Genomic DNA, 27,220 nt, shown 5'->3' on the forward strand with positions numbered 1-27,220 from the left:
GACAGCCCAAGATCTTGAGGTGTTCCAGCTTGCAAGCGTTTCATAGTCTACAGGCGCTGACTTCCACCTGGCATATGGCAGTAACTCCAGAGCCAGGAGCCTTCCCACAGTTGGGCACAGCACCAGCCTGCTCAGAAGCCTAAGCTGGTGCCTCCACTGTGCAGTTATTGCACCGTTTGGTGAACACCAGTAGGGCCCCACCACCCTCCCCTCACCCAGAGAACCCACTGCAGGCGGATCAGCACAGTGCCACAGCTCAAGAAAGCACAGACAGTGTTCTCCCAGGCAGCTGGCACAGCACGCAGAATGGAGGATAGGGTCAAAGTGTATGCAACATTTTATTGAAAAAATACCAATGTTCTGTACATAAAGTACAACTTAATGGGCTTGATAAACTCTCTAGAGACTTATTAGTTAATACAGGTCTTCTTTTCTTTTTTCATCTAAGGGCATAAAACAAACGATGAAGCTGCAGGTCCCCTGTGCTTGTGCAAATGCAAGCACAATCCCACCGCTGCACCTGCAGCAAAGCGCTGGCTCTACACATGGGACTCCAGCATGCTCAGTATACTTTGATGGATGGTCTGCAAGAAATTTAAAGCATGGAAGAAGTGCACAGGACTGGTCCTTTAATCCACAGCCAATTCAAAACTTATTGTGAGATCTCTGTTATTCTAAACAGTCTGCATCTGTTTATCCATTATTTCTGACAAATAAATACAAAAATAAATAGGGCTCTGGCCTTACAGAACCTCAAGTCTCAGAAGCAACAGTTCGTAGCAAGCTACATACATAATTCCAACTATATCAACATAATTTATTTAAATCTCTATCAATAAATGTAATAAAAGTATAAATTCTTATCCAATACTGAGAGTTTAGTTCTGGAAATAAACCCAGAAAAACAAAGCTTTTTCGGTCCCCTCTTACAATTTACTGTGCTCTTAGAAAATGCTTTATAGCTGGACTTCAGCAGAAACTAGCTGCTATGTAATGTAATTCTAGCTCCCAAACCTAATATAAAAAGCTTTTAAAATCTTTTTACAGTAACTGGCTTTCAAGTCCTAACTTTACATACAGTTACTAAAAATACTGCACTTAGCAGTGCTGATTAAAAATAAAAATAGGTTTAGTGTTAAAACTACATGCACAAATGCTGGAGTACCAAAGCAGAAACTTAATAATGTGGCAGCTTCACAATTAACTTAAGTTGCTAATTGGATGGTATAACAAGACGACTGCAATCCCCAAAGATATGTATGTTGCAAATGGAAAGACAAAGGACAGGACTGGATGAGAAGAAACTTAGGCAAAAAGACCTTTTTTTTCTTCTCCACTTTAAACTGGAATGTCCGTTATCACCAAGATGGTAAATGTAGACCAAGATTAGAAGATTCTACTAAATCAGGAGTAAATTGTGATGACTTCTCGGCCGCCGCCTCTCACAAGCAGTACTCTCTCCAGACCCTCCGTCAAGACTTCAAGGAACTCCATGTCTGTTTCAGGGAAGTCAAGGACAACAGGAATATCAAAACCCAAGTACACAGTGGTTAGTCTGTTGGGTTTCTGTGGGAAGGTCTTGGCAGCGGGCAGGCTGCAGGGACATCCTCTGGGAGACAAGACCAGGGGCTGCCTCATGTTGCACAAAGCCAGTTTCAAATAGCTCAAAAATGAACCTGCCACTGCCCAAAACTGCACCCAGCAGCAATACGGGTGCACCACATTACACAGCCACACTTCCTCCCAGCAACATTCCATGAACATGGAGCATTCTTCAGTCACAGTGGTTCAGCCTCCACAGGGAAGGGTGAAGCAATAAACATCCTCACCCATAATCTTAAGGTAGAAATCTCTCCTGCACTACAGCAGCTGCAGCTAAACCTCCCTTATGCTAAAAGAATATTTTTATCTTTACTTTAGCCAGCACACTGTTGTGAAAGAGCATTACTACTTCTACCTAGGTTTAGGAGAAACCAATCACTTAGCCTATGATTTATGATATACATTTTTGGCACAGGCCAGTGAAAGCCTCACTAATTTAACAGTGCAAACCAACCCTGAAGAACAGTTGTGGACAGAGAACTGCAGTGCCAGCCAGCTCACTAGATCACAACCCTCAGCTCTCAGGGCACAGTGCAAGTATCCCTCTATGTGCTGAAACACTCTAGGTTTGAATTTTAATCTTACCAGAGCATTGCACTTGGAGCTAAGCTCCCAAATTCTGATGCATGAGATGCGTCTGCAATGCGCCCCGTCCTTCAGGAAGGACTTCACTTGGATTCAGACATCACTCTGCCCAGAGTGCTGGCTACTGTGAATGCACCTTAGACATCTGCTACATCCACTACTGAAAACTAAATTAATCAGATTTAACTTAATAAATAAACCAAGCAAGAGTATAGACAAGAATGAATTTAAACCTATGAGGCTTCCAGAGCAACCAGTGGCAACTTTTACAAATTACTATGTAACGGTGCCAAGCAGCCAGTGCCCTTGCTGAATGGACACTTTGTTCCACATTACAGGTCCACAGCATTTGGGGCAATATAAATTCAAAGAAAGATACTCCCTGTGGCCCAGGCCTTGCCTGAAAGGATACAGTTTTCATCACCATCAGTATTCTTTGGAGGACCAGGCATGTTGAGAAGAACAAGTCTGGCATCATGGGATCTATTTACAATAACTTCATTCAGCTTCACTGCTGTGTGCATTCTTCGGACATTAGACTGGTTCCTGTAGAAGAAGCACATTCAGACTTGCTGTTAGAAATGTGCCTCTGAAAATGGAAATATTAAAGAGGCCCCTACAAGCACACCTACAATCTCCTAAATACCCCATTACATGTTGACACACATTAAATATTTTCAAATTTAATGATGAATGTACAAAAGAGATTTTACAGCATTCTTCAGGTCCATGGATTTTAAGGTCTCTGGATCAAGTCTCCAGTTTATGAAGTTAACATTGCCCTTCAAGAAGCACAACTTACAAAGGTGATGTAAGTCTTGTGTAAGAAGTTAAAATACATTTGCACACAGGGACATGCTCTTTGACCACAGACACTTGTGATTGCAGAGCCTTCCCTTCAGGCATTCCTCCCCAGATCCCTCCGCTCCCCCAGCAGCACAGACCATGCACCTCTCAGGAGCCGGTACCGAAAAACTCAAGAGATCCATCGGAACCAAGCAGACCAGCACCACTGTGCTCAGCCCACACTTCCCACATGGGCACTAGCTTTTTTGTGTTGAACAGCAGTTGACAACTCCAGAGAAAGCTTGATTTCCTACAGATCCATGGAATTGAACACAACCTACAAAGAGCTGTGCGTATGCCTCCTGACAGGGCCCTCTTGGTGTCTAGTAATGGTTTTAACCTTTCCTCCAGCTGGACACTAATCGACCTCTGCCTGGCTATTTACAACAAACACTGATGACCAGAGTAGCTTTAAAATCTCAATCATGCTTTCTAATTTGAGTAGCCACTTGGTTCAAAAGTTATAGGAGAGAAGGGAATGGGGCAGCATGACCTCAAAAGCCTCTGCTCCCTAAGAATCCAGGCTAGGAGAGGCAACAGGATTTATTCAGAAGATATTATCACAAAATAACACCCATTCATGCAGGAACAGAAGTGGAAAGTATCTTTCAGGCATTTTGAGCCAGGAAATGTTTCCCTCCTCCAGGAAATCAACCATTATTTTGGTAAGGTAAAAGGAAAAACTATACAGAAATAGATTCATCAAAGGGAGAATGTACTTGTTTGTTTGGGTTTTTTTTCTTCATTTTAACATATTAAAAGCAAGTATTAGTAGAAACTAATCAAATACAAATATGCAGTTTTGTTAATTCAGCTTTATGAAAGATTTTAGCTATTTTTCCAAATATTTAAGTTGGCAAACAAATATTTATACAGACAGAAAATAGAAGATGCAATGGTAAGAATAACACTAACAGCACAGTTTACCCATTGTTAATTGCCTCTCCATTATTTCATGTTCTTATACAATTTAGGGCAAGAATATCCTCTGTCTTCACATCAGCTTCAGAAAGCAAGGGACAACACAGAGGCCAGATTATGTTTACAGGAAGCGAGGAAGAAACCAGCACCAAAAGCAATGTGCTGTCATTAACTACATATAGTTTTGGAAAAGGAATTGAAAACTAAAGGTTTGGTATTCCCTAAAGTAACATTTATAATTGGTATCTCTGACATGCACACACCCCACACACACACCCCCACCCCAGCAATTTGAAAGTGTAGGCTATACAAAAGGGTTTTCTTAGCGCTCAGAAACTGTCAGAAATAACAGCATAGCAATATTGTGAAACAAGAGCTTCTCTAAATGAGTAATGTTTCCCACTTCTTGCGTCATACTCTGCTTAACAAAACAGGTTCAGACTTGTTTTGTATCCTGACTTAGTTCCTGTCAGGACAGCTCCTGTAGTTATGTGCTATTTATGATACTTGGTTTAAGTGGCTAATCCTGCTCTCTTTAAAAACACTGCTAAGACTGCTCAGCTCTAACTCCTTTTCTTTCCTTCCATAATTACATATAGTTTTCCTACTTTTAGTTGAGAAAATGAAGTCTTCCCTCTCAACCATCTTAATGTATTTCTAAGTTAAATAACAAACTTACAAGTTTTCCCACTCTCTGAAAGCATGGAAGAGGAAAAAGTACAGGTAGTTAACACCAAATTCAGCAGAATTTCTACAGTATGATTCAGCCTAAAACAGACTAGAATTCCCACTGATTTATTAGGAAGAAAAATCTGGAACGTTGCTGAGATTGCAAAACTGACTGTGTGAACTCTTCATGTAAGATGTGGTACACTGAAGAGGTCAAGGAGATTCACACATTTTTATGCAGAGCCAAAACACACCTTTCCTTCCAGCTCTTCACAGGACATACACAGCTACAGCTGTTGTTTCATGTCAGTACTCCTTCCACAGCAAGTGTCTTGGAGGGTTGTGCCACATACATACTCTGTTCATAGTCTTTCATCACCACCTCCACAGCTGCTTCCCTGCTCTGTTAAACACCTGCACTATGCATTAGATACTGAAATTATCAGTCTTATTTTTTAATTCTGGTTAGATCAGTGAAATTAGCACTCTGGTATTAAAATGTGTGTTTTGTTGAGGTATACGGGAGACAGGAGGAAAGTTACAATAGAATTTGACTATACCAAGCAAAATATTGAGGGATGTGTAACATATTTAATCGGTTAGAGACTTCTCTGGAGGCTGACTTCAGTAGTTGGGTCTCAGTGTTTATTGTGCAAGTCTAAACCAAGGACTGGGAGACAAAGACAGTAAAAGCACAGCACAGCAGGAGTTTCAGGAGATGGAAGCTGTTGACTTAGACAAGACTCACGGCTTAATACTGATGAGATCTCTAAAGCTTCCCACAGCACTGCCTCGGTTCCGCTTCTCAGCGTCGCATTTCTCTTTTGTCCAGGTCATCTGGATGTTCTCAGGAACTGGCTCTGTCTCATCTTCTTCGTCTGAGTAGAGGCTTTCCAGACGCGCCACTGAATGTCTGTCCTTTACCAGCTGAGCCTAGAGGGCACATGAATGACAGCATAAACTCAGAGACTTTGTTTTACATTCCGTGGTTCTGATACCAGGCATCTGCTCTAGCTGGTGATCTTGCACACCAAACTGACTTTGAGCAGTTTTGATGGGTATGAGCCATGCAGAATTGGGACTAACAGAGGCCTGTAGCTATACAAGAAACAGTCTAGCTCACATCATGACATGGTCTGAAACAATGGACAAGCCTGACTCAAGACCTACAACAAAAAAGTTGGACAAACACATGCAGAAGTATTAGATCACCTGCACCTATCCTCGCTACGTGTCCTGTCAGTCCAAACTGGAATAAAATCTTCCATAGGAAAACAGGATATGGTATAAATTGAGACAAACCCTGGACATACCATATAAAGCAACAGGGTCAAGAAGCAGTTGAGACTTGCATCTTCAAGTCACCAAGTGTCATTTACTTTGCAAAGGGGAACACATATTCTTTCTGTAGTGTATATGCTTCCATTGTTTTGACCCCAAACAAATAATTTCTATCACTGTTTTGCAAGTACAGCCAGACTATTCAACAACTATGAGCAATTCAAGGAAAAAAAAAAAAAGCTACAGTAAAAGTATTTCCTTACATCTGTAGAACATAGGACTTAAAATTAAGCAGCAGCTATATAAAACACTACCAGGAAGGCATCCACCTCAGCAGTCGATAGCGATAAATTACAAATGACATACCTCCCTTTCCCTCTCTGTTTTCGTCAGCCTCATTTGCCTCAGCATCTGAGATCTCTGTTCCATCATAAGAGTTCTCTCGTAAGTATAAGCTGAGATATCACTATTGTGCTGCAGAAATAAAAAAAAAAAATACTGTGCTTGTAATCAAGTCAGAACCAAGTACCACTATTTGCATCGTTAAGGGAAAACCAGGCCCAAATTCCTTACCATTTCTACCACCTCTACCTCTGCCTCTATTCGGAGTTGATAGAGGAAAGTAGCCAAGTCCTTCTTCATCTGGATGCTGTTATCATCCATTTGAGCTACAGTAAAAATCCTCATTTTGCATTTTCTCCAAACCTGGTGAGGGAACACAGACTCTTTAGTATTTGAACCAGTATTTTGCTCTGAGAGACAGAAACTTACCAATACATCCACTCTCATTTATCAATACAGTCTCCACCACTGGACCTTGTTTGTTTAACACTCAAGAGAAATAGTTGAGTGACATTCTTTGGCTAATTCCTTACTTTGTGCTGTTTGAGAAGAAAAGGAAGCAACATCAACATGCCTCCATCGTGCACAATCCACCACACATCAATGTTGCCTTCATTGTAACGCTCGTGGTTGCTGGGGTAGAAAGACACGTTTTTGGGAACTAACAGAGCCAGATGAGCTGCAGTGGTGCAGCGAACAGTACCTGCCCAACAGAGGAAGGACAGACAGTTACTTCAAATTCTCCAACAGCGATCTATGGTCCTAAACAAACAAACCAGTTACTAAGTAAATGTCAGCAAACCTTAAAACTCATTGCTTACATAAAGTATGTACAGCAAAGCTTAAAGAGACAGGTCAGACCAAAGGACAAAGCCCAGATAAAGCAGACTTACAGGAACCAAGCCCTGCTTCATGTTTGAAAGAAAAGCAGCAATCTCCAAAGCTAAGGATGAGGAGAAAGCATCTGCTCTGTTCTAATCTGTGTTAAGGAATTGGACCACAGGGGAAGGACAGAGGTACAGGCAAGGAAAGCGTTGGCTGCAGTAGTGAAGAGAGACGGACAAATTAGGACCAGTGAAAAGATGGATTATCTGAGAAAGAAATTATAGTTTGCTATTAAAACAGCATCTCTCAAGTCTTTAACTTTTTAACCATTCATTAGATAGATGAATTTTAGCTGCTAGATTAATCTTTGAGGATCTTTCATAAGTCTTTTACATCCAAGAAGTGGTATTCCAAACAGAACAGTTTTGTGAGAAATTATCTACTTCACAATGAATACTGAAAAAAACACCCAAAAACCCACCAAAAAAACAAAACCAATTTCTCAAGTATTCTGTTAAAACCCTCTTTGTGTGTAAGGTGTGTAATAAACATCTCTCTTCACACTATCTGATCACACAGAACCTGTAAAGCTCACCTATAAATGTCTTCCATGACCTTGGATCTTCACTTTGTCTCCAGCCATATGGCCATCCCAAAACGACGGTGTTATGTTTCATGCCACCTAGTCCACAGGACTGGATCAAGTGGGCAATTCCTTCCCGAACTTTATTTGCTACAACTACCTGACAAAAACCTTTCACCTTCTCAATGTCCATCATATTCTTAATAGTCTGAAAGACAGACAAGGAAAAACCTCACAATCAAAAGGAACACTTTGTGTTTCTCTATCATGTGATTACAATGTAAATTCCTGGTTCACACATCCACAGGTAAAACACATTTCAAAGCAAAGTTCTGCTCAAGTGCTTTCCTTAATAAAACAGAAGAGAAAATACACACTAATTGTATATAATACTCGCTTAAGACACACACAGCTCCCTTCCAAACATAATTATTTCTAACAGATTAAGATAAGGGCTTCTTCATTCTCTTATTCATAGTAGTAGTTAGTGATATCTGTGTTACTATCTCACTTTCCATTTTCTAATCCTAAAACACCTTTTAAACCCAAGGTTAACTAACTTCGTTTGGATTTCCAGTTTCAGATTCTTATGTCACATGCTGTGTTGTTATATTCAATTTACAAATGTAAGCACCAAACCTATCAGGAGTACTACACCCTTTAGTTTACAAACTAAACAAACTTGGTCAACACATAGGCTTGTGAATTAGTTTTCCCCTTGTAACAGTTTTCCTGTATAAAAAGGCTCTAGGGAAGAAAACAGTGATGTGCTGATACTATGTAAACAGGGCTATGATATCACATTTCCACAGCAAGGAATATTAAACTATTTATTAACATATTTTCAGGCCCATCCTTTGATGCTTTCTTTAAGAAATTTACTACCATGCTGGAAGAGACACAGCACATTTGCTAAGTGTGTAGTAACTGACAGCTACTGAAATGTTTCTTGGTATGTTCAGAAACCTAACCAGTCCCCCTCCCCACTGATCAGCATACCTAAACTTCCACCCCTCAGTATTTCTTATCAATGAATAAAGTTTTATGCAGTAAGGCTGTTTACACAAGTTGCAAAAATTGATCATGTATGTTCCCAAAGTCAAAACCAGCAGCCAAAGCATAAAGCCAAAGCCAAAGCATAAAGCCAAAGCTAGCCCATTCCTGAGCTGCCGCTGTGCTACTCCACTAGGCCTGTATTGCCTGGGATACACTTTTTTCCATGTATGATTACATGGAAACCTTTAAGTTACCTGCCCACTCATCCCTTTTTACTTTAAGAATTTAAGACACTGACCTGTTCAGCAGCCTGAGCTTCTCCGTAAGTTTCCAAGAAATTCCCTTGGATCACCGACCCTATGATAGTCAAACCTTTACCAGCTTTCAGCTGGGATGCAAATGTTAACAATCTAGGGTATTTTACATGCAAGTCTTCATCAAGTTTCAGAAGCACCAGCAGCTGAGGCCTGGAGAAAATAAAGGGAATTTATTCTTCACTAAGGCTTTAACAAAAACACTCCTAAAACAACTGCCTCTCTCATAGAATCATAGAAGAGTTAGGGTTGGGAAGGACCTTAAGATCATCTAGTTGCAACCCCCCTACCATGGGCAGGGACACCTCACACTAAACCATCTCACCCAAGGCTTTGTCCAGCCTGACCTTGAACACCACCAGGGATGGAGCACCCACAACCTCCCTGGGCAACCCATTCCAGTGCCTCACCACCCTTACAGTAAAGAATTTCTTCCTTATATCCTATCTAAACTTCCCCTGTTGAAGTTTTAACCCATTACCCTTTGTCCTGTCACTACAGTACCCAATGAAGAGTCCATCCCCAGCATCCCTATAGCCCCCCTTCAGACACTGGAAGGCTGCTATGCGGTCTCCATGCAGCCTTCTCTTCTTCATCCCTTTAACTGTGCTTAAATATTAACTCTGAAACAGCACATTCTTCCTGTATATCACACACTAGCGGGGTTTTATTTAATATTTTATTTCTCTTGATCCAAAGCAGATCAGGAGCATTGAGGGAATTCTTTTGCTGCATTTTTTTGACAGTCACAAAACTCATTCATGTGCTTAAGAGGCTTACATTAGTGTTTTAGTTAAGTGGCTGATTTTCAAGGCTCTTTTAAGCACTACTGGAGCATACATTGCAGGCCTGTGCTTCCACAGCTATCTGGCCCCTTGTGCCAAGCAATTGGGAAACATGAGTATTTTCATCTAAATATAGAACCCACTTGCCTTCTGTCCATTAAGGTACTGCCACACACTTACTAAGTTATATATATATGACTAAGTTATATATATGACTAAGTTTGTCTTAAGCTAAGGTTAAGCAACTATAAAAATATTTATAAAACTCTCTTTGGTAGATTCCTAGTCTTTTGCTCAGAGCCTAAGAGTTGTATGATGCATAACCAAGAGGAAGGTGCTTGCCTATCTGATCTACACACAAAGCCACAAGGAAAAATGCTGACCACTGTTCTGGTTTTTAATCCTAGATTTATAGCAGTGACTTCTCTGTGTCCGCAGTGCAAATTACCATGGCATCTGGACCTCCGTACCCTGAGACCTTCACAGTTTCCCCAAGTTCCACTTCTGATCTCACTAGTTCAGAGTCTGATTAAAGAAACGAAAGCTCTGCCAACACAGGGGCTGCACAAGTGAGCCTGGACAGTGAAAGAGTAGCTTACCGCAGGCTCAAATTCTTGTTTTTAAGTATTCTGAGCATTTCAATTCATTCATACAGACCAAAAGCATCTTGGTTGGAGTCCAGTTTAATTCCCAAAGTGTAAGTAGATAATCATGACAGTGGCTGTTATTAAACCAAAATGAGTACCTCCAGTTCTTTGTGTGTGGAGGGCCCTCCTCTAGTCTGAGTAAGGCGTATCTTGCTGCACTGAGTGAAAGACCCCGGATCCCATCACCCCATTCCTTCTCCGCCCTGGGAAGAACACACAGTTTAGCCAACATACAGTTTCACGAGTGGTTAATTGCACAATAACAGTCATACTACAGAGAAATCATTACCTTGTAATAAAACTAAAAGCATGCATCATACAGGTATTTATCATTTGTACATGTATGTCCGTGATACAATACATATCACATGAGAAAATTCAAATCTTTAAGTCAAATGTGCTTCATTTGTAAGCAACACTCCACTGCAGAGAAGGCTTCCCAAGCCTATATAAACTTCAGGCATGTTAATACCCGACTGCTAAAGTTACATTACACAGCCATACACTAGAGCCTGAGTCCATCAGATACTAACTACCTCAGGCAAAATGATCTGCAGATTCAGCTTTACTAGGACTGCTGTAGAAAGACCTTTGCACCAGATCAACTGGAGTAAGATAGCTGCCTTCAGCTGTTCTGGGCCTGATTCACATGTAACAGACAGCAGAAGGATAGACCCCAACCAAGCCTCTACTTCCTGTGATTCTTATGTGTCACCAAATATCCTGAAGGGCTTTTGTTTAGCTGACATAGCAGAACAATAAAAAAATAAAAAAAAAAAAAAATCCTGAAAGTTGTATTTCTGGAGAAATCCTTCTCCAAATGTGAAAGCCAGAGATAATTCATTAAAAAATTGATCCAGTCTCCTTCTTGCCCTTTTCTATCCAGTCAATACTTACCCTTGGTATTCAATGTACTTGTAAATCATGCCTGCAATAAGCATAGCTACCAAAGCATAATACCAAGATGAAATGAACATCAGCGCTAGGCAAATACTCATGCCTAAAAATGAGAGTGCCCTAAAACAAAAAACAAAGACGACAGTAAGAAGTAGCATAGAAAAGCTTAAAAAACAAGTCAATTATTCCCTTTCTTTTTATTTTAAATTGTCTGTTCTGAATCAGCAGTGGAATTAAAGCTTCCAGTGAATCTCCCCAGTCCCCAATAGTTTTAAGTGTCTTGTTGAAATTAAAATCTTATATGCCATTAAATAACTTGGTCTGGTCCACTACAAATGAATCTAGAGTACATCTACTCTTTTCTAGATCTGATATCTAAAACAATAAAAGATGCCCACGACCCTCATGGAGAGGGTTCTTCTGAAACCTCCACTGCAGCTTACAGACTAGGCGTTGAGTGTGCTGTGCCAACCTTTTGCTTACCAGTGGTAGTATTTAAACCGAGGCCGCCAGTTTGGAGTTCGAAGAAGTGTTTGTACTGCACATGCTAGATTAACAAAGAGGTAACACATCAAGAAAAACCTGCAGAAGCAAAAAAAAAGGCAAAACCTCTTAGCATGCACATTCACAGATTCTGCCACATATTATAATCATATGAATGATTTACAGTCAAAATACAGCTGCTCTGTTATGTGTGCCTATCTTTCTGATTTTTACTAGCCTGAATTATCAGTATACAGTAGTTAAAACAAGTTAGATCTATCCACAACATCAATGCTATTTTTGTTCTAAAAATTACATTTTCACTAACAAAATAACAATATACTAAAACACATTTATTCACATAATACCACAGAAACAAGTAGATTTATATATACAGCCTTAAGTCAGAGAATTCACAGAAATAATAAAAGTGGAACTCAGGTTCCAGAATATGGTTCTGAAGGACAATCAAATTAGCAAAGCTCAAGAGTACCACTCTTCCCCCCTTAAGCAGCAACCTGCCTGTTTCTTACATTGAGAGAATTGGAGCCACCATGTCAAGAGAAGCAATAAGGATTCCTAGCTCTGCAATCAGCGCTGTTAACAAAAGAGCCCATGTCGGTTCACCATTTGCTTTTCCGTGACCAAAAACCTGAAGAAACAGAACATTAAAGGTATCTTCCAAGTACTGTATATGGTTATAATGAAAAAAAGAAAATTACATTTTAGAAAACAATAGTAATTTTCCCACATACTTCTGATTCTAGAGCAACAACTCACATTATTCTAAAGACTTCCTATGCTTCACTGAATTAGATGTTAATTTTGTTCATGAAATTACTATATATGTCTATTCAAACTCTTAAAAATATTCCTGGTTTTTAACAAAAGAAAACAAAGTATTAAACCAAAAATATTGACCTTCACTTCAGCACTGGGTAAACTAGGGAAAATAAATCTGACTTCCAAGAGCATGAAGTCAAATAACTAGTTAGTTACTAGGTACAGAATAGCTCTGGTGGCAGCAGTGATTTTTAAGCTGTACGAACCCAGAGGAAAGGAATGATGTTGTCCTTTGCTATGGCTTGCAGCAGCCGCGGAGCTCCAGTGAGGCTCTGCAAACCTGCCCCGCAGGTAGAGAAGAAGGATCCTATCACAATGACCCATGGTGAGGGCCACGAAAGGGTGCCCACCACCAAGTTCCTGTTCACCGCATCGCCATACCTGCAGAGAGAAACAGCAAGACATTTTGACACTTGCATTCATTTTTTGGGGCCTGTTTTAAGATGTCATTTAAATATCATATATATTCTTGACTGGGAAATATAGAAAGTAGTAAACAATATGAGTTACTTTTGATACACAGGTAGGAAGTGCCTGCAGCTTGATTTCAACAACCTGAAATATTTTTTTTTATTATGTATCATAAAACTCTGATCACATAATTTCCCACTTCCACTTAAAAAAATGAAGGAATTAAGACATAGGATAGAAAATCTGAAGGAGCCATGCTGGAAAATATCAAATCAAATACAAGCAGATTCCCAAAACACCGTTTACAATTTACATGGAAATATGGTTTAGAAGGCACCTAAAAGTAGGACGGGCCTAAAATGGGGAAGAACACACCTCTGCAAAAAAAGAAGAAAGGAAAGCAGAACAGCAGTAAAACTTACTTATCTCTCAGGACTACTCCTTCTATGCAGGCTCCAAACAATAATACACAACTGAAGTCTTGAGTAGAGATTGTGTTAAGGAAGTGGGATTTATTTAGACATGGCAGATAAATGCAACTGTAGGAAGTACTGTGGAAAGCTCAAACTGTGCATTTGCACTGCAGCATCTCCTTTAGCAGAACTTTGTAAAGGTGGTGAGTAATGTCTCACTGCTCATATCTACCTTCTAATATTAAAGTGATAAAATTGTTATTCTAAATTATTTTTTTAAATAGTGTTAAATGTTACGATAAAAAAGATAACTCTGGAAGAAATATTTTGATATGTAAACATCAAATTAATCTGTTAGTATAAAACAGAAACTTATTAAAGTGTCTTTCTTTTCTTCATCCTTCTCCTGCGTTTGAAGAGATTTTGGACACACAGAAAAACACTACACTGCACTTTCTCATTTTGTGGTCTCTGAAGGCTTTCACATCACCAATAGTCTTTGAATATTGTTTGTAATTAATCTGCACTACTGCTGTGTTGGTGTGTACACAATACCTCAGGTTTTGGATCTGGCATCACAGTAAAGCTTTTCATCTTGCAATTTAAGTTTACATGCATGGTTAATTCGTAAACTCTACCCCTGAAATGCAATTGTAAAATATAAAAGGTAATACAACTGTAATCACTGATCACACCTAAAATTTACCATGTAAGCCATCCACTGGGTGGCGTATTAACACCTACATATAGTTACCAACACGAAAGAAGTTTTGAACTACAAGTATTTCAATCCTAAAGCTGGGGGTTTCATCTGTGACCTGTCTTAATACTGATTACATTCATGGGAAACACAGACTTCCTGGTATAAGGTCAGTTCCCAAAGGAACATCTGGAAAAGGCTGTGTTCCAAAGAAGCTGGGACAAGCAAGCTGGGACCCCGAGTTACAGCTTGTTAAATTCTTGTGAAATACAGGTTTGAAACAGCGGAATCTTTGTGAGTTGTCCTTTGGGTGGGATTTATTCACAAAGCTCATACAAAGAAGTTCTGAAGTCCTTGCTCATATTAACTGCCTCTTGTGCCCCCCCACCCCCCATTTTTTTATTCTATGTTAATAAATTGTAATATGATAAATTATATCTGGTTTACCATGACACCAACAGCTAGATGAAGCTGAAAGACATTGGCTTCATCTTTTCTCTAGCAGGAGAGAAGAGATTAAGATAGTCTTTCCTGAGCAAAGCTCCTGCAGTCCTAAACCCTGAACTTCAAGTGGGACAAAGGCTGTTCCTCTGAACACATGCTCAGCACCTAGAAATCTGGTATGAAGAACATCCTCATATTCTGCAGATTAGGTGTTCTAGCCTCAGTGGCAACAGGCAGGAAACAATGAGTCAATCACTGCTTCATGGAGCTCACTACTGAGCAGACCACTTGTAACACCTCCAGGCATGCCAGTCAGGATGTATCTAAGAATCATGGAATGGCATCAGATCAATGTGTTAAAAATTGAGGTGGGGAGAGGTAATACAGTCTTATAAACTGATCTAAGATGATCTTGTTTCACCAACTTTGAAATAAACACAGAAATTCCTGAATCTTCCTCCTGACCCTCCCCCCTCAACCCACTTGGGAAACATCTAGTCTAATCTCTTAACTCCAGTTTATCTTGCCCTAAAATGTTCAAGAAAGCCTATACTCCTTAACCTCACCCAAACCAAAAGGCTTTTGTTTGTTTTTTAAAGCACCTGAAATTTATGATCTCTTACATTCCTCCTCTTAATGGTCCACTGCATCCTAACAAAATATACACCTGTATTCCACCAGCCTGGAAAGCTGGATCACTGCATAGCAAAGAAAAGCAATACAAAGGCAAAAGAAGAAAACAATTACACCAACGCAAACTGTGGGAATGGAAAACAGCAGGACAATAATTCTAATGCTTTCAGCTCAAGGACTGTTGTTTTTTTCTCCCCAGTGTCCAATCTGATAATTTAGCCACCTGAAGGCAGTTCACAAACGGGATACACAGTCATTCATCTGAGTCACTCACAACATGCCAGGACTCTAATTTTTAAAGGATACAGACTAGTGATGTGGTGACAATAGCAAGAATTGTTCCAACGGGAATGGATTTCTGTGCATCTTTGAGGTCCCCTGACCTGTTTGAACCAGCCATGATACCTGAAAATACATTTTGAACATAAGATCATGGGAGAGAAGAAAGCTCACAGCCCTGTGATGCCCTCTCATCCCAGCATTCTCACCGGTCACTGAAGGGAAGAAGATGCCAACCAGCACCATGAATGAAGTAGCTATGTCTGAAAGCACGTATAGATGGAGGTTGTTCTTCTGGCCTGCCACATCCACAGATGGGTGATGAGCTTTCTCCAGTATCTCTCCTTTCTCCAAGTAATTGCTCCATAAGTTGTCTTCAGTGTTATCAACACAACACAGAAAAGAAAAGCATGGTTCAGTTCAAACCTGTTCTCATTATAATGGTCTACAACTGAGCATTACAAATGCAATTCAGTGATCAACACAAAGATAGGTCAAAGAAAATTTATTTTGCATATTTTCAAGGGAATCTGTAACAAAACCAATAAATATGTATGAATAGCCTAGAAAAGCATAAGCACTTTTTATCCTTTAATATTACTAGATGTAACATTCTTTTAGCTTCATAGCTATTTTAATCCCAAGAAATACACTGAATATTTTTAATGAACCGTACCCACCACAGATCAGAGAATCCAAAGCAATAGTGACCAGCTTTCTAGATATAAACAGATTTGCTCTTTAGCCAGTGGAAGAATTACAGAATTACATGGTTGGCCTTTGAGAATTCACCAAGCCTGCTTTAGAAACTAGACTAACGGTTTCTGTGAAAAGGGGAACCTCGGGCATTCAGCACCTGTACAAAGCAACTGTTCTCTGAAATTCATGTCAATAATGAACACTTTCAAATGATAAATTCAGGAGCAAGAATTACATTACTGGTGTATAAGTACTCCCATCTTTCAGGACATAATCACAACCTGTCTAAAATTGAGAGTCACAGCTACACAGAGTTCGGAAAAACTTTACCAACTTACACGTTAGTCTAGCTCATAATCACAGCTGACTTTCTGCTGAAATTATGAGATGTAGAAGGCAAATTAAATCAATTTCACAGCAGACAAGTACTGTATCTGGACAAAAGTGCCATGTACTCTTTTTTAAGACAGCAAGACTGGTTTTCTTTATCAAGGATAATTTTCTTCACTGTAATCACATTTCTTCAATCTCTTACTTAAACAGCAGGGAACAGAGTTCAACCCATTTCAACCGCTCAGCATGCCTCCTCCTTCAGAGGGTAAAGAAACACTCTATCATACCTTTCAAAATGCCACTAGCAGCTCCTGGAATTCCTGTTATCTCTGATACATTGTTCATTAGGAAATATTCATCACAGTTCTCAGTGGTTAAGTTTGTGCTATGGCAGAACAGCTCCCAAAGCTTAGAGGCCACAGTAATGTTATCCTTCACTACGGTTTTGGCACAAACGTCAAACTGGTCTCTTGACAGTGTCCTGTTGCCCAGCATGCAAATACTGGAAGGAAAGTATGGAAACCAGTGTTACTACACGTACCGGGAAAATGAAATCCACCCTTCACATAATTCTTCGTTCATACTGTGGAAACCTCAAGTGGCTCTAGTCTGCTAAGTACAGCAGCTTCAAAAAGATGGTGGTAGCAGGACAAAGACTGTGTAACTGTTTCCTTTAAGGGTCAGAAGTGTAAAGCCACTTACCCAACTATTTTGGGAGAGGTATAAAAAGCTACATTAGTGTGATTTATTGAATTTGGTAAATTTACTTTAAACAATGAAAGGGAAAGATTAGGTCACTTTCCCTCCCCTCCACACCCCACACACATACTTCCCTTCCCTCCCCCCACCCACCCCGTTAAACAGAACTACTGGAGTGGAAAAGCTGTGAATAGTAGGATTCAAATTCCTAGGTATATAGAAAATCTAAAGACATTATAAATCACATTTTCCCAGCTTCTGTAGAGTAGCATTCAAATGACCTGACATTTCAGCTTCAGACGCAGGAACGTACATTTCAATTACAATAAGCAAAGGTTCTTCTTGTTGGAAGATAATTGTGTTTAATTCCTAAAATCCTCCAGTGCCTGTGGTGCTTCACCTCACCACAAACATAGTTTGTTCCAGCACAGAAAAATTTTAATCCAGTTCTCCAAAGATGGTTTCACAAGACATGGTGATAAAACCTAACAGCTTGGGTGATATAACTTAACAGCTTGCTACCACTCAAAGTTCATTCAACTTCTCTTCCTGGTACCAGGAAACTCGCACAGGGGAAAAAAAAAATGTTTCTTTCATTTTAATAAGTTTAATTGTTTCACAGATCTTATCAATCTCAGCAATCCCAGGCACAGCTAGAGACTGGGCAAAGAAGAGATTCAGAGCAGCCCTGCCGAGAAGGACTTGGGGGTGCTGGTTGATGAGAAAATGAACATGAGCCGGCTGCAGTGTGTGATCGCAGCCCAGAAAGCCAACCGTATCCTGGGCTGCATCAAAAGGAGCGTGACCAGCAGCTCGAAGGAGGTGATCCTGCCCCTCTACTCTGCTCTCGTGAGACCTCACCTGGAGTATTGTGTGCAGTTCTGGTGTCCTCAACATAAAAAGGACATGGAACTGTTGGAACAAGTCCAGAGGAGGGCCACGAGGATGATCAGGGGACTGGAGCACCTCCCGTATGAAGACAGGCTGAGGAAGTTGGGGCTGTTCAGCCTGGAGAAGAGAAGGCTGCAGGGAGATCTCATAGCAGCCTTCCACTATCTGAAGGGGGCCTATAGGGATGCTGGGGAGGGACTCTTCATGAGGGACTGTAGTGACAGGACAAGGGGTAACGGGTTAAAACTTAAACAGGGGAAGTTTAGACTGGAGATAAGGAGGAAATTCTTTCCTGTTAGGGTGGTGAGGCACTGGAATAGGTTGCCCAGCGAGGTTGTGAGTGCTCCATCCCTGGCAGTGTTCAAGGCCAGGCTGGATGAAGCCAGTGTTCAAGGCCAGGTTGGATGAAGCCTTGGGTGGGATGGTTTAGTGTGAGGTGTCCCTGCCCATGGCAGGGCGGGTGGAACTAGATGGTCTTAAGGTCCTTTCCAACCTTAACTATTCTATGATTCTATGATTCTATAAAGCCAGGCAAATGGAAGAGACGGAGCCATTTCTGTAGGGTTTGCAGGACTGTGAACTGTAACTTCAAAGAAGCTTTCCCCTCCAGAATTAAAAAGTACAATGTCTAGTTACTTCAGTGAATAACTAGAAGTCATACTAGTTTCTCCAGAGAAAGAAATATAGTCCAACAAAGACAGATAGGGAGAACATTCAAGAACAATCCAGGAGATAATAAGGGGGAGGTAGAGACATTGTTTTATTTTTATTGCTGTAAACCTGCCAACGTTGTAAAACATTATAATCAACAGGCCCATAATACCTAAAGCTATCCTTGAGGGATGCAAGTACTTAGTTATCATCACAGCATTTTAAGATGTGAATAATTACACAGACTCAACTCCTCTATTTCCATTCCATTCATCTCTTGTCATCAGTATCAGGAAATACTGTTTGCATTTCTGCTAAACACATGTGTCCACATCACTGCTCTGAGTTTAAAAAAATCATATTACATGTTTAACTGCCAACATGACAAGAAGCACGTGTTGTGTTCAGAGCAGGGCTGCTCACACAGCAGAATAATCTGCTTTCAGACCAAGAGGAAGTTTTGCTGGAGCCTCAGCATGGCCCCAACATTACACCTCCCTAAGAGATACCCTATTTCTCAGCAAGCAGCCACATCACACCACCACAGTTTCCAGCCACGAAGGCAGCACATCACGTCTGACTGGCCTGCGGAAAACAGACCTGCCAAACTGCTTCCTACTGCCTGCTATAAATAACCGTGCAGAATTCTTGCTAAAATGTAACTCAACAGCCGTAGGCTAAGGTACTGGATTGTCTTCACAGGAAGCAGAGAAAATGTCAGCCTCCATCAATCTGATTACTCACCACGAGACTTCTATCTACCAAAACAGTTAAAGAATGTAATCACGCACTCATTTTAGCCTACAACACATCTATTCCATGAGCTCTGCACGAAGAAGATGACCACTGTCATTATATACAGCTAAAAAAATCAGAAGTAATTCACAAAAAAGGCATGAGGCACAAGTTTTAAGTAACTTCCACTGAACTCCACATTCCAGACCTGCAGACAAACTTATACCCCCATCCAGAAATACTACTCACGGAAATTCAGGTGGATCAAAGATGGACTTAATAGCTCCAGCATAAATGGACAGTATAGATATTACTACACAGGCCAAGAAGAGGGAAGCAAACTTGTTTACGTATTTCACACCCACAAAGACCACCACTGCCATCAGGATGAGGAATACAGTGCCATACACCCTCATGTTGTTCAGCATAGCACTGGATGCATCATGGGCACCAGATGGATGAAAAATTGCTGCTTGTGGTACAATATATGTCTGAAAGAAGAAGAAAGCAAGCTGAAAGAACATGGAAACAGACCTCTATATTACTGTAGTGATCTTGTACCTATATTGTAAATGTAAATCACTTCCTGATTTGCAACATGCTCTTCACCAGAAACCTTCAGTTTATAGGAAAAGTCAAGGGATAATGGCCCATTCTATTTCCATTGTACAACTGAGCCAACTTTATCAGTGATGAGCATGTGTCTGATTCATTCCTACTCCCATCTATATTTTCAGGAGAGCTTCCCTTCTGGATACCCACAGAACACACACCATCCAAAGAGAAGCAGCAGCAGTACAGAATTAGACACCAAGAAACCGGAGATCTTCTAGTCTCTACCCAGAAATGTGTATACAAACATTGGACAAGAATACTGGGGCATTTTCTATATGCTATTTGTCTTAAAAGCAGGACTACTCCAGTACTACTCACCAATAAAATCTCAATGGCACCAAGGATATACATGGCTCCTGCAAAGGTTGTTCCCAGATAAAAGCACAGCCCTACAGCTCCACCAAACTCTGGGCCCAATGACCTAGATATCATGAAGTAGGAACCACCAGCTATGAAACAAGAAAAGTGAGAGTAAAATTATCATTGATTTATTGCTATAAATTGTAAAATAGTCACAAGAATACAACAAAATAATACACTGTATATCTGCTTTGGGGAGGGGGTGGTCAATTCAATTATCTTTCTCTTCACACAGGGGTAACTAAAGACCAAATAAATTAATCTTTAGCCTTATTGATAAGAAGAAGAAACACTAGATATTAATTCAGGCTTTTTATCCTGGCTTTAGCAAATTTCTCTGGAATAAAACCATGCTAACAGCTTATAGGAACTTTTTATTTTTTTAAACACAAATGAGAGGTTTGCTAACTATACTTACCTGGAACAACACCATTTGTGGCAATAGCACTCATTGATATGGTAGTCAGCATAGTCTGGGGAAAGCAAGGGAAAGGAAGCAATTGTGTCAACAACATTTTTAAAACCAACTGATTTCCTGATAGATTAAAGCTGCCACTGCACATAAGATACAATATTTCTATTTATTCTGCCTTGACAGGTCATTATCTGAAAGCAAATAAGGGCAGCAGGAATTTAATCATCATGCTGTTGAGATTTTTGCATGAGAGATGACAACTGCTTTATCATGTCAAGTAGCATGCGTCTGCAGACACAGGAAGACAAAAGAGTGCAGGTATCCCTCCATATGCAGATCTGAGATTCCAGCAAAGCAGGCAGCCATAATCTGGGACAGGCACAGAATACAGCTGTCTGCTGAACAAACACTAGCTTTGAGACTGCACCTGCACTAGACACAGTTTGCCAGTTCAGAAATACTAGGGGAAACACATGGCTATAAACATAGCATAAGTGTCTAGCATAATTCTGGCTTTTCTTTACACATGTATCTACAACGCAGCCTCCCCAAATTTCTCAACAGTTTCACAGAGCTTATGTCACGTGCATTACTTTACCTATATACTTACACAACAGCAGCAAAGTAATACTATCAGGAAGGACTGAAGAACTCCAGCCATTCCCACCATCCAGGTCAGCCGAAGGAAGAGAATAACCCCGAAGATATTCTGCATGCATGGTAAATACACCCCCATCAGGGTGCCCATGCTGGGTGACTGAAAAACAATTTCATTGCCATTTATTAACTGCAATTATTTAAAGCATAATAACAAAAAAAAAAAAAACCCTGCAACTTCTGTTTTTTCAAGTGGTAGAAATCTGGGAAACACGAGGTAGACCCACACATGTACTATTGTCCTGGACACAAAACACAAAGCAAACTCCAAAACCACAAATTCCTGAACAAAAGGCTGACCCTAACATATGTTCACATTTGAAGTAGTTATACTCAGCATATAACACAAATTACTAACAACAGAACATACATGTATTTAGTTTACTGTAGAATCACAGTTTGTAGTATGAAACCTGCTGAGTGCTCCAGACACAAGTAAAACAGATCTTACCCTAATCCCCAGAGTTTACAGATGAGTTGTTCCACAGAAAACATACTTTTGTGATGTTACAACTAGAAAAGATTTGGAAGCTATCTGGAGACATACATTATGTATTTGCTTCCATTTTATATATTTCATGCGAAACTAATGATTCCAACCTTTCTCATGTTTAATGTTAGTATCAAACTCTGAATTATTTTTGACAGTGACTGAGAACATGAAGTTAGTTGTGTGACTTCATAGGAACTGCATGTGACTGGCATTCAACACAGTATCTTGTAGAATTCTCCTTTACCCAAATAGTTACTGTCAGAAGACAGTCAGATCCGAAACAATGATATCAAAATGCCATTGATATGGGTTTTATTTCACGGAATACAAAAGTATTGCATGTGCACTGGCACACCTAGCACTAGCAGAGTTTCAGGGACTGAAACCTCTGTGGCTTCCTGCCAAGACATTTCATTGCTCCTGCTCTCCGAGGCCTTGTTTTGTATTTTAAAATTATACAGAACACTGAAACACAGGGGGAATAGAGAGTGTAACTTCTCAAAAGCTCAACCCTCTTCATACTTCTTTCTATAAATAAACTTGAATTCCAAACCCTATTACAGATAGACAGCATTTAAAGAAACCTATGGAAAATCATCCAAATAAGAGGGGTATTAAAGGCAGGTGACAACACTTGTTCAAATCTGACTTCACATAGCATTAACTAAATGTAAAAATAAACAAGTCACATGCACTGTTACAGAGAAATTAGTCATGAATCAAAAGCAATAGTGCTTAAAACAAGCATATTATTCTTTAAATGGCTGTCAAAAAACATTGTTCTTGCCTTGTCTTCACTATGGAAAAAATCAGTTACCTTAGGTATGTCAAGAGTCTATTTATTATACAAAACAAAATCGTAGAAGCATCAAATGATTGCAAGATCACCAGGCTAAAATAAGCAACCTAGGAACGTAGTGCTTCAACTTTGAACTACATGTTACAACTTGAAATCTCCTCATCTGCATTAGAAATCTGCTTTGCCAGAGATGTTCTGTGACGAAGAACACGATCTGAACAGTTGTGTGTTAGAAAAGCCAGGAATTGATGACTGAGTGTTTTGAAATCAGTTTTGAATTCCCTGTGTGACTACAGCTAAATCAAATCAACCAGACTTTCCCCATAGACACTTTGACTTGGGTGAACCTGCTGCAGTGCACAACAGACCCACATCATATGTTTTGCAACAGACTTGCCCTGTGAGTTCTACCAGCATGGGACCAGAGCTGTTATGTTACTCTGCTCTTGCAATGCCACACTGCAAAGAAATAATCCCCAAAACGTCACCAGCCATTTGTACAAAAATTCCCATCCTACAGAACTAACCTGACCAGCTCTGCTGAGATTATGTGTAAGGACAAAAGGAATTGTTGTCTTCTGATACAAGCAGAAATGACACTTGTACAGGAGTACCCTGCCCAGGTTAAGAATTTTTAAATGAGCTGCTCCAGTGGTACAGTGGAGGAGGATCTTCTCAGGGTGTTCATTATAGTGGACCCATCTTCACAAGAAGGGGAGGTTCAGGTACTTTTGGTTCAAACACCTTCATCTGACTCACATTGTGTCTTCAGCTGCGTAAACATTCACCGAGGCTTAAATGATGCTGCCAGGCACTAGGCAGATTTTGCCTTGCACAAGGGCTTCCCATTGTCACCTTAATGTACTCTTTGTTCTCAAAGACACATTCCACATAATTTTTTCATCTATCTGACTATTCATCCATCAGTCACTCCCCCTCACAACCAACATCTCTGAACCCCGCAGCAAGTGAATTTATCAGAGGTGTGGGTACCTCAGAGGAAAAGGAGTTCCTAAGAGGTTGTTCAAACTGGCATGTGGAAAAAGAAAAGAAGCCCAACCTACTGTGCCCATGCAGGACAAGAGAGTGGAGCACACTTATTGTATATCCTATGCACAGTCTTACAAACACTGCTAAAGCAGGTGAGTGTTCAGCCTGCCCTTTACACGCCTCCCAACTCCTGTTTCCTTTGTGTAAGGATTTACCTCAGCTTAGCTCTTCCCTTTCTTCTGCCCTATGTGGTCCCTGCAGCTCTACTCTACTCTTCATCATCTTCTTCCCTTCACTCTTAAGTGGCCTCTTATGCTATCAACTTACAAGCTAGCTTCAGCCACAGAGGAAGACAAATGTTCCATTAGTTGTATAGTCACACACAAGTGTTTGCCCACAGGCAAAACCCAAACCACACTATTACTAAATGTACCTCAGGCATAAGAGTTTAGTCTGGATTTTCTTATCCTGTGTAACCAAAAACACTGGTATAAAAGAATCATGATCCACAAATAGCACTTGAAGCATCTTGTTCACAGAAATATTTAACACTAGTAATCTGTAGTGACTTGACCCTTTTTTATAGCATCTTAGAATCAGGAAGTGATACTAAACTAGTGCTGAAGTCTCAACAGAATGCAATCTGAAATAAGAAGGGTATTACCTTCACCAGACAGCCACCAAATGAAAAAAAAAAAAGAAAGAACACCACCCCACACAACATAAAGGAAATAAATAAACATTTTGAAGAATGCTGGTTAGATCAACCAGCAAGGGACAGAAAAATCTCGAAAACAGTTTCAGTGATGCAGATCATGTTTCCTCTCATTTTCCACTCTAGCCAGCTGCAGACACAAAATTGATACAAATATTGATCTGAGTCTGAAGGACACTATTTCCATTGTGCCAGCATTATGGGTTATCAAAGCATTTGGCTGCAGGGCTTGAGGACATTGATCGGTAATGACAGCTCTTACGGGTGTTCTGTGGCATGGGGACAGACAGCAGCAAAGAAATGAAATAGTGAGTTAATCTCATTTTTCATCATGAGATTAAAAGGGGATTTTTTATAGTACTGCAACTATTAAGTGCTTTAATAGAATATTGTATTTGGAAAAGATAAAAGCAACCCAATTTCTACCCTTTTACATGGAGCAGTGTTGATTTTATCTGATGTGTATCCAAAAGAATATCAAAAAATATTTAATGGGAATGCTGAAACAGGGTAATATGTTCATATTAAGCCATCTTGCACTGAAACTGTGCTGATCTTCCCTCAAATCTTCCACAAACTCTGCAGTCATTATTCCAAGAGATTAGAAGGGGGACAGTAATGTAATGTATTTTCCAGATCCTGTGTAAATATTCAGGTCTCTTTTGGTATAGTCACCGTAAGAAGCAGATGCTGAAAACAGCAAGCTCCACAAGCTGAAGCACACCATTCTCCGGACCCTTAAGCTTTAAACTAAGGTTAAACTTCGGGAGAGGGATCTTTTTTTTGATACCTGCCCCTCAGATTCAGACACTTTATGTGCACACAGTTGCCTTGTCTCTTTTTTGTGTCTCTGGGGGTTTTTGTTCGTTTTGGGGTTTTTTCTATCATTTGAAAGGATGTGATTCAGCAGGCAGGAGTGTGCTAGGTCACAGAAAGGTATTCAGAGAGACCTGTCTTACCTGCTCAGAGAAAGAAAGACATATTCACTTACTGAAAGTACTGCTTTCTTCATTCAGTTTTTGAATACCAGATCTAGAGTCTGCTCACCCCCTTGCTCCAGTTCTCGCCTATGAGATGCCAGTTCCAGTCAGAAGCGCATGAGGAGAGACAGCTTACTTCTTCACACTTTGTCATGCTGACTGGGTATGTACTTGCTGAGTGTACCCAGGACAACATTCAGCAACAAATCAGTTAACAATGCAGGCACTTAGCAGGTTCTGTTCTTATGGGCTGGGGTGAATATTCGTGCTTCTGTACTAACAATGCTTAAACGGTAAGGATAAGGTATCAGCAGGACATTGATTAAAAACGAATGTGAGGAAGAATCCCATTTGCACAGTTTCTGGATACTTTCAATCCATAGCACTGTACAGCTACTGCTTTTGAATTTCTGGGTTTAATGGTTTTAATTATTAGCAAAGAAGACAGGCTGAGAAAGTTGGGGCTGTTCAGCCTGGAGAAGAGAAGGCTGCAGGGAGATCTCATAGCAGCCTTACAGTATCTGAAAGGCGCCTATAGGGATGCTGGGGAGCAACTCTTCATCAGGGACTGTAGTGACAGGACAAGGGGTAATGGGTTCAGACTTAAACAGGGGAAGTTTAAATTGGATATAAGGAGGAAGTTCTTTCCTGTTAGGGTGATGAGGCACTGGAATAGGTTGCCCAGCGAGGCTGTGAATGCTCCATCCCTGGCAGTGTTCAAGGCCAGGTTGGATGAAGCCTTGGGTGGGATGGTTTAGTGTGAGGTGTCCCTGCCCATGGCAGGGGAGTTGGAACTAGATGATCTTAAGGTCATTTCCAACCCGAACTATTCTATGATTCTACGATTCTTATATTCTACAAGATGTTTCATATTTCAATATGAAAAAAGGAAAATTTTTCGTATTTCATTAGAAAAATTTCATATAGCTCATAGCAAGAGAGAGAGAAGAAACGCAGACTACAGTTATAATATTACAGCTGACGCTATTTATCCCAGAGACAGACATGCTAGGCAAGGAGCTGCTTAAGGAAACTGCAGTGTTTACACAGAAAACACTGAGATATTAACACAGGATGACATTGTCACTTTTGGAATGGTTACTCAACCCATGATACAAAAAACATCTGAGAACCTGCAAACACACATTTCTGGGACGTGGGAAAGCATAGTTCAGAACAATCCAGGTAGTAAGACCAAACTCTGTTTTGCCAAAGAAGCATAGCTTTAACAAGGACAACAGTCCTTTTTTATGGCAGTAAACAGTTCGAGAATAAACAAGTATTAACATAAATCATTCCTAAATGTAAAAATATTAACACCAAATCCTACATGTTACTCTACCAGGGTTTTAGAACAACTTTTCAGTTTCCTGTTATTTCCTCCATTTTACCTTATGAAGGTAAAATGCATTTGCTTTAACCAACTTTACACTACAGATCCATCACCAAATTCTCCCTTTTGTTTTTCCAACAGGGAAGTAAGTGACTACCTTTCAGATTAGACTGCATCTTACCCTGGTATTCTGGTCATGCAATTAATAAGGAAACAAATAGCAAATGCAGTCAGAACTTCCCCAAAATAGTAAAGACAGTACACATATTGTATCATGCTCCATTCTATCTTTGTTAGGTAATAATCAATCTGCCTTTGACAGTAGGCTGAAAATTATTTTAGATTATGCAATAACA

The 27,220-nt window shown here is 40.2% G+C and overlaps 1 protein-coding gene across 1 annotated transcript in view; it reads right to left on the bottom strand.

Annotated features, from left to right (window-relative positions):
• Positions 1-319: 319 nt before the first annotated feature.
• Positions 320-27,220, bottom strand: part of SLC12A4 (solute carrier family 12 member 4) — a 51,906-nt gene continuing 25,005 nt past the window's right edge. Inside the window, exons 4-24 of the mRNA XM_065662997.1 lie at positions 21,508-21,654; positions 20,901-20,955; positions 20,441-20,571; positions 19,757-19,998; positions 16,819-17,033; positions 15,709-15,873; positions 15,527-15,625; positions 13,453-13,510; positions 12,826-13,000; positions 12,310-12,428; positions 11,777-11,875; positions 11,294-11,413; positions 10,495-10,599; positions 8,949-9,117; positions 7,667-7,862; positions 6,780-6,949; positions 6,478-6,609; positions 6,271-6,378; positions 5,372-5,556; positions 2,600-2,733; positions 320-1,496 (exon numbers count right to left, since the gene is read on the bottom strand). Coding sequence (XP_065519069.1) covers positions 1,405-1,496; positions 2,600-2,733; positions 5,372-5,556; positions 6,271-6,378; positions 6,478-6,609; positions 6,780-6,949; positions 7,667-7,862; positions 8,949-9,117; positions 10,495-10,599; positions 11,294-11,413; positions 11,777-11,875; positions 12,310-12,428; positions 12,826-13,000; positions 13,453-13,510; positions 15,527-15,625; positions 15,709-15,873; positions 16,819-17,033; positions 19,757-19,998; positions 20,441-20,571; positions 20,901-20,955; positions 21,508-21,654 — 2,916 coding nt within the window. The 3' untranslated portion in view covers positions 320-1,404. The remainder of the gene's footprint in view (positions 1,497-2,599; positions 2,734-5,371; positions 5,557-6,270; positions 6,379-6,477; positions 6,610-6,779; positions 6,950-7,666; positions 7,863-8,948; positions 9,118-10,494; positions 10,600-11,293; positions 11,414-11,776; positions 11,876-12,309; positions 12,429-12,825; positions 13,001-13,452; positions 13,511-15,526; positions 15,626-15,708; positions 15,874-16,818; positions 17,034-19,756; positions 19,999-20,440; positions 20,572-20,900; positions 20,956-21,507; positions 21,655-27,220) is intronic.

Source organism: Lathamus discolor, chromosome Z (assembly GCF_037157495.1).
Source record: "Lathamus discolor isolate bLatDis1 chromosome Z, bLatDis1.hap1, whole genome shotgun sequence".
In the NCBI taxonomy this organism is placed as follows: Eukaryota; Metazoa; Chordata; class Aves; order Psittaciformes; family Psittacidae; genus Lathamus; species Lathamus discolor.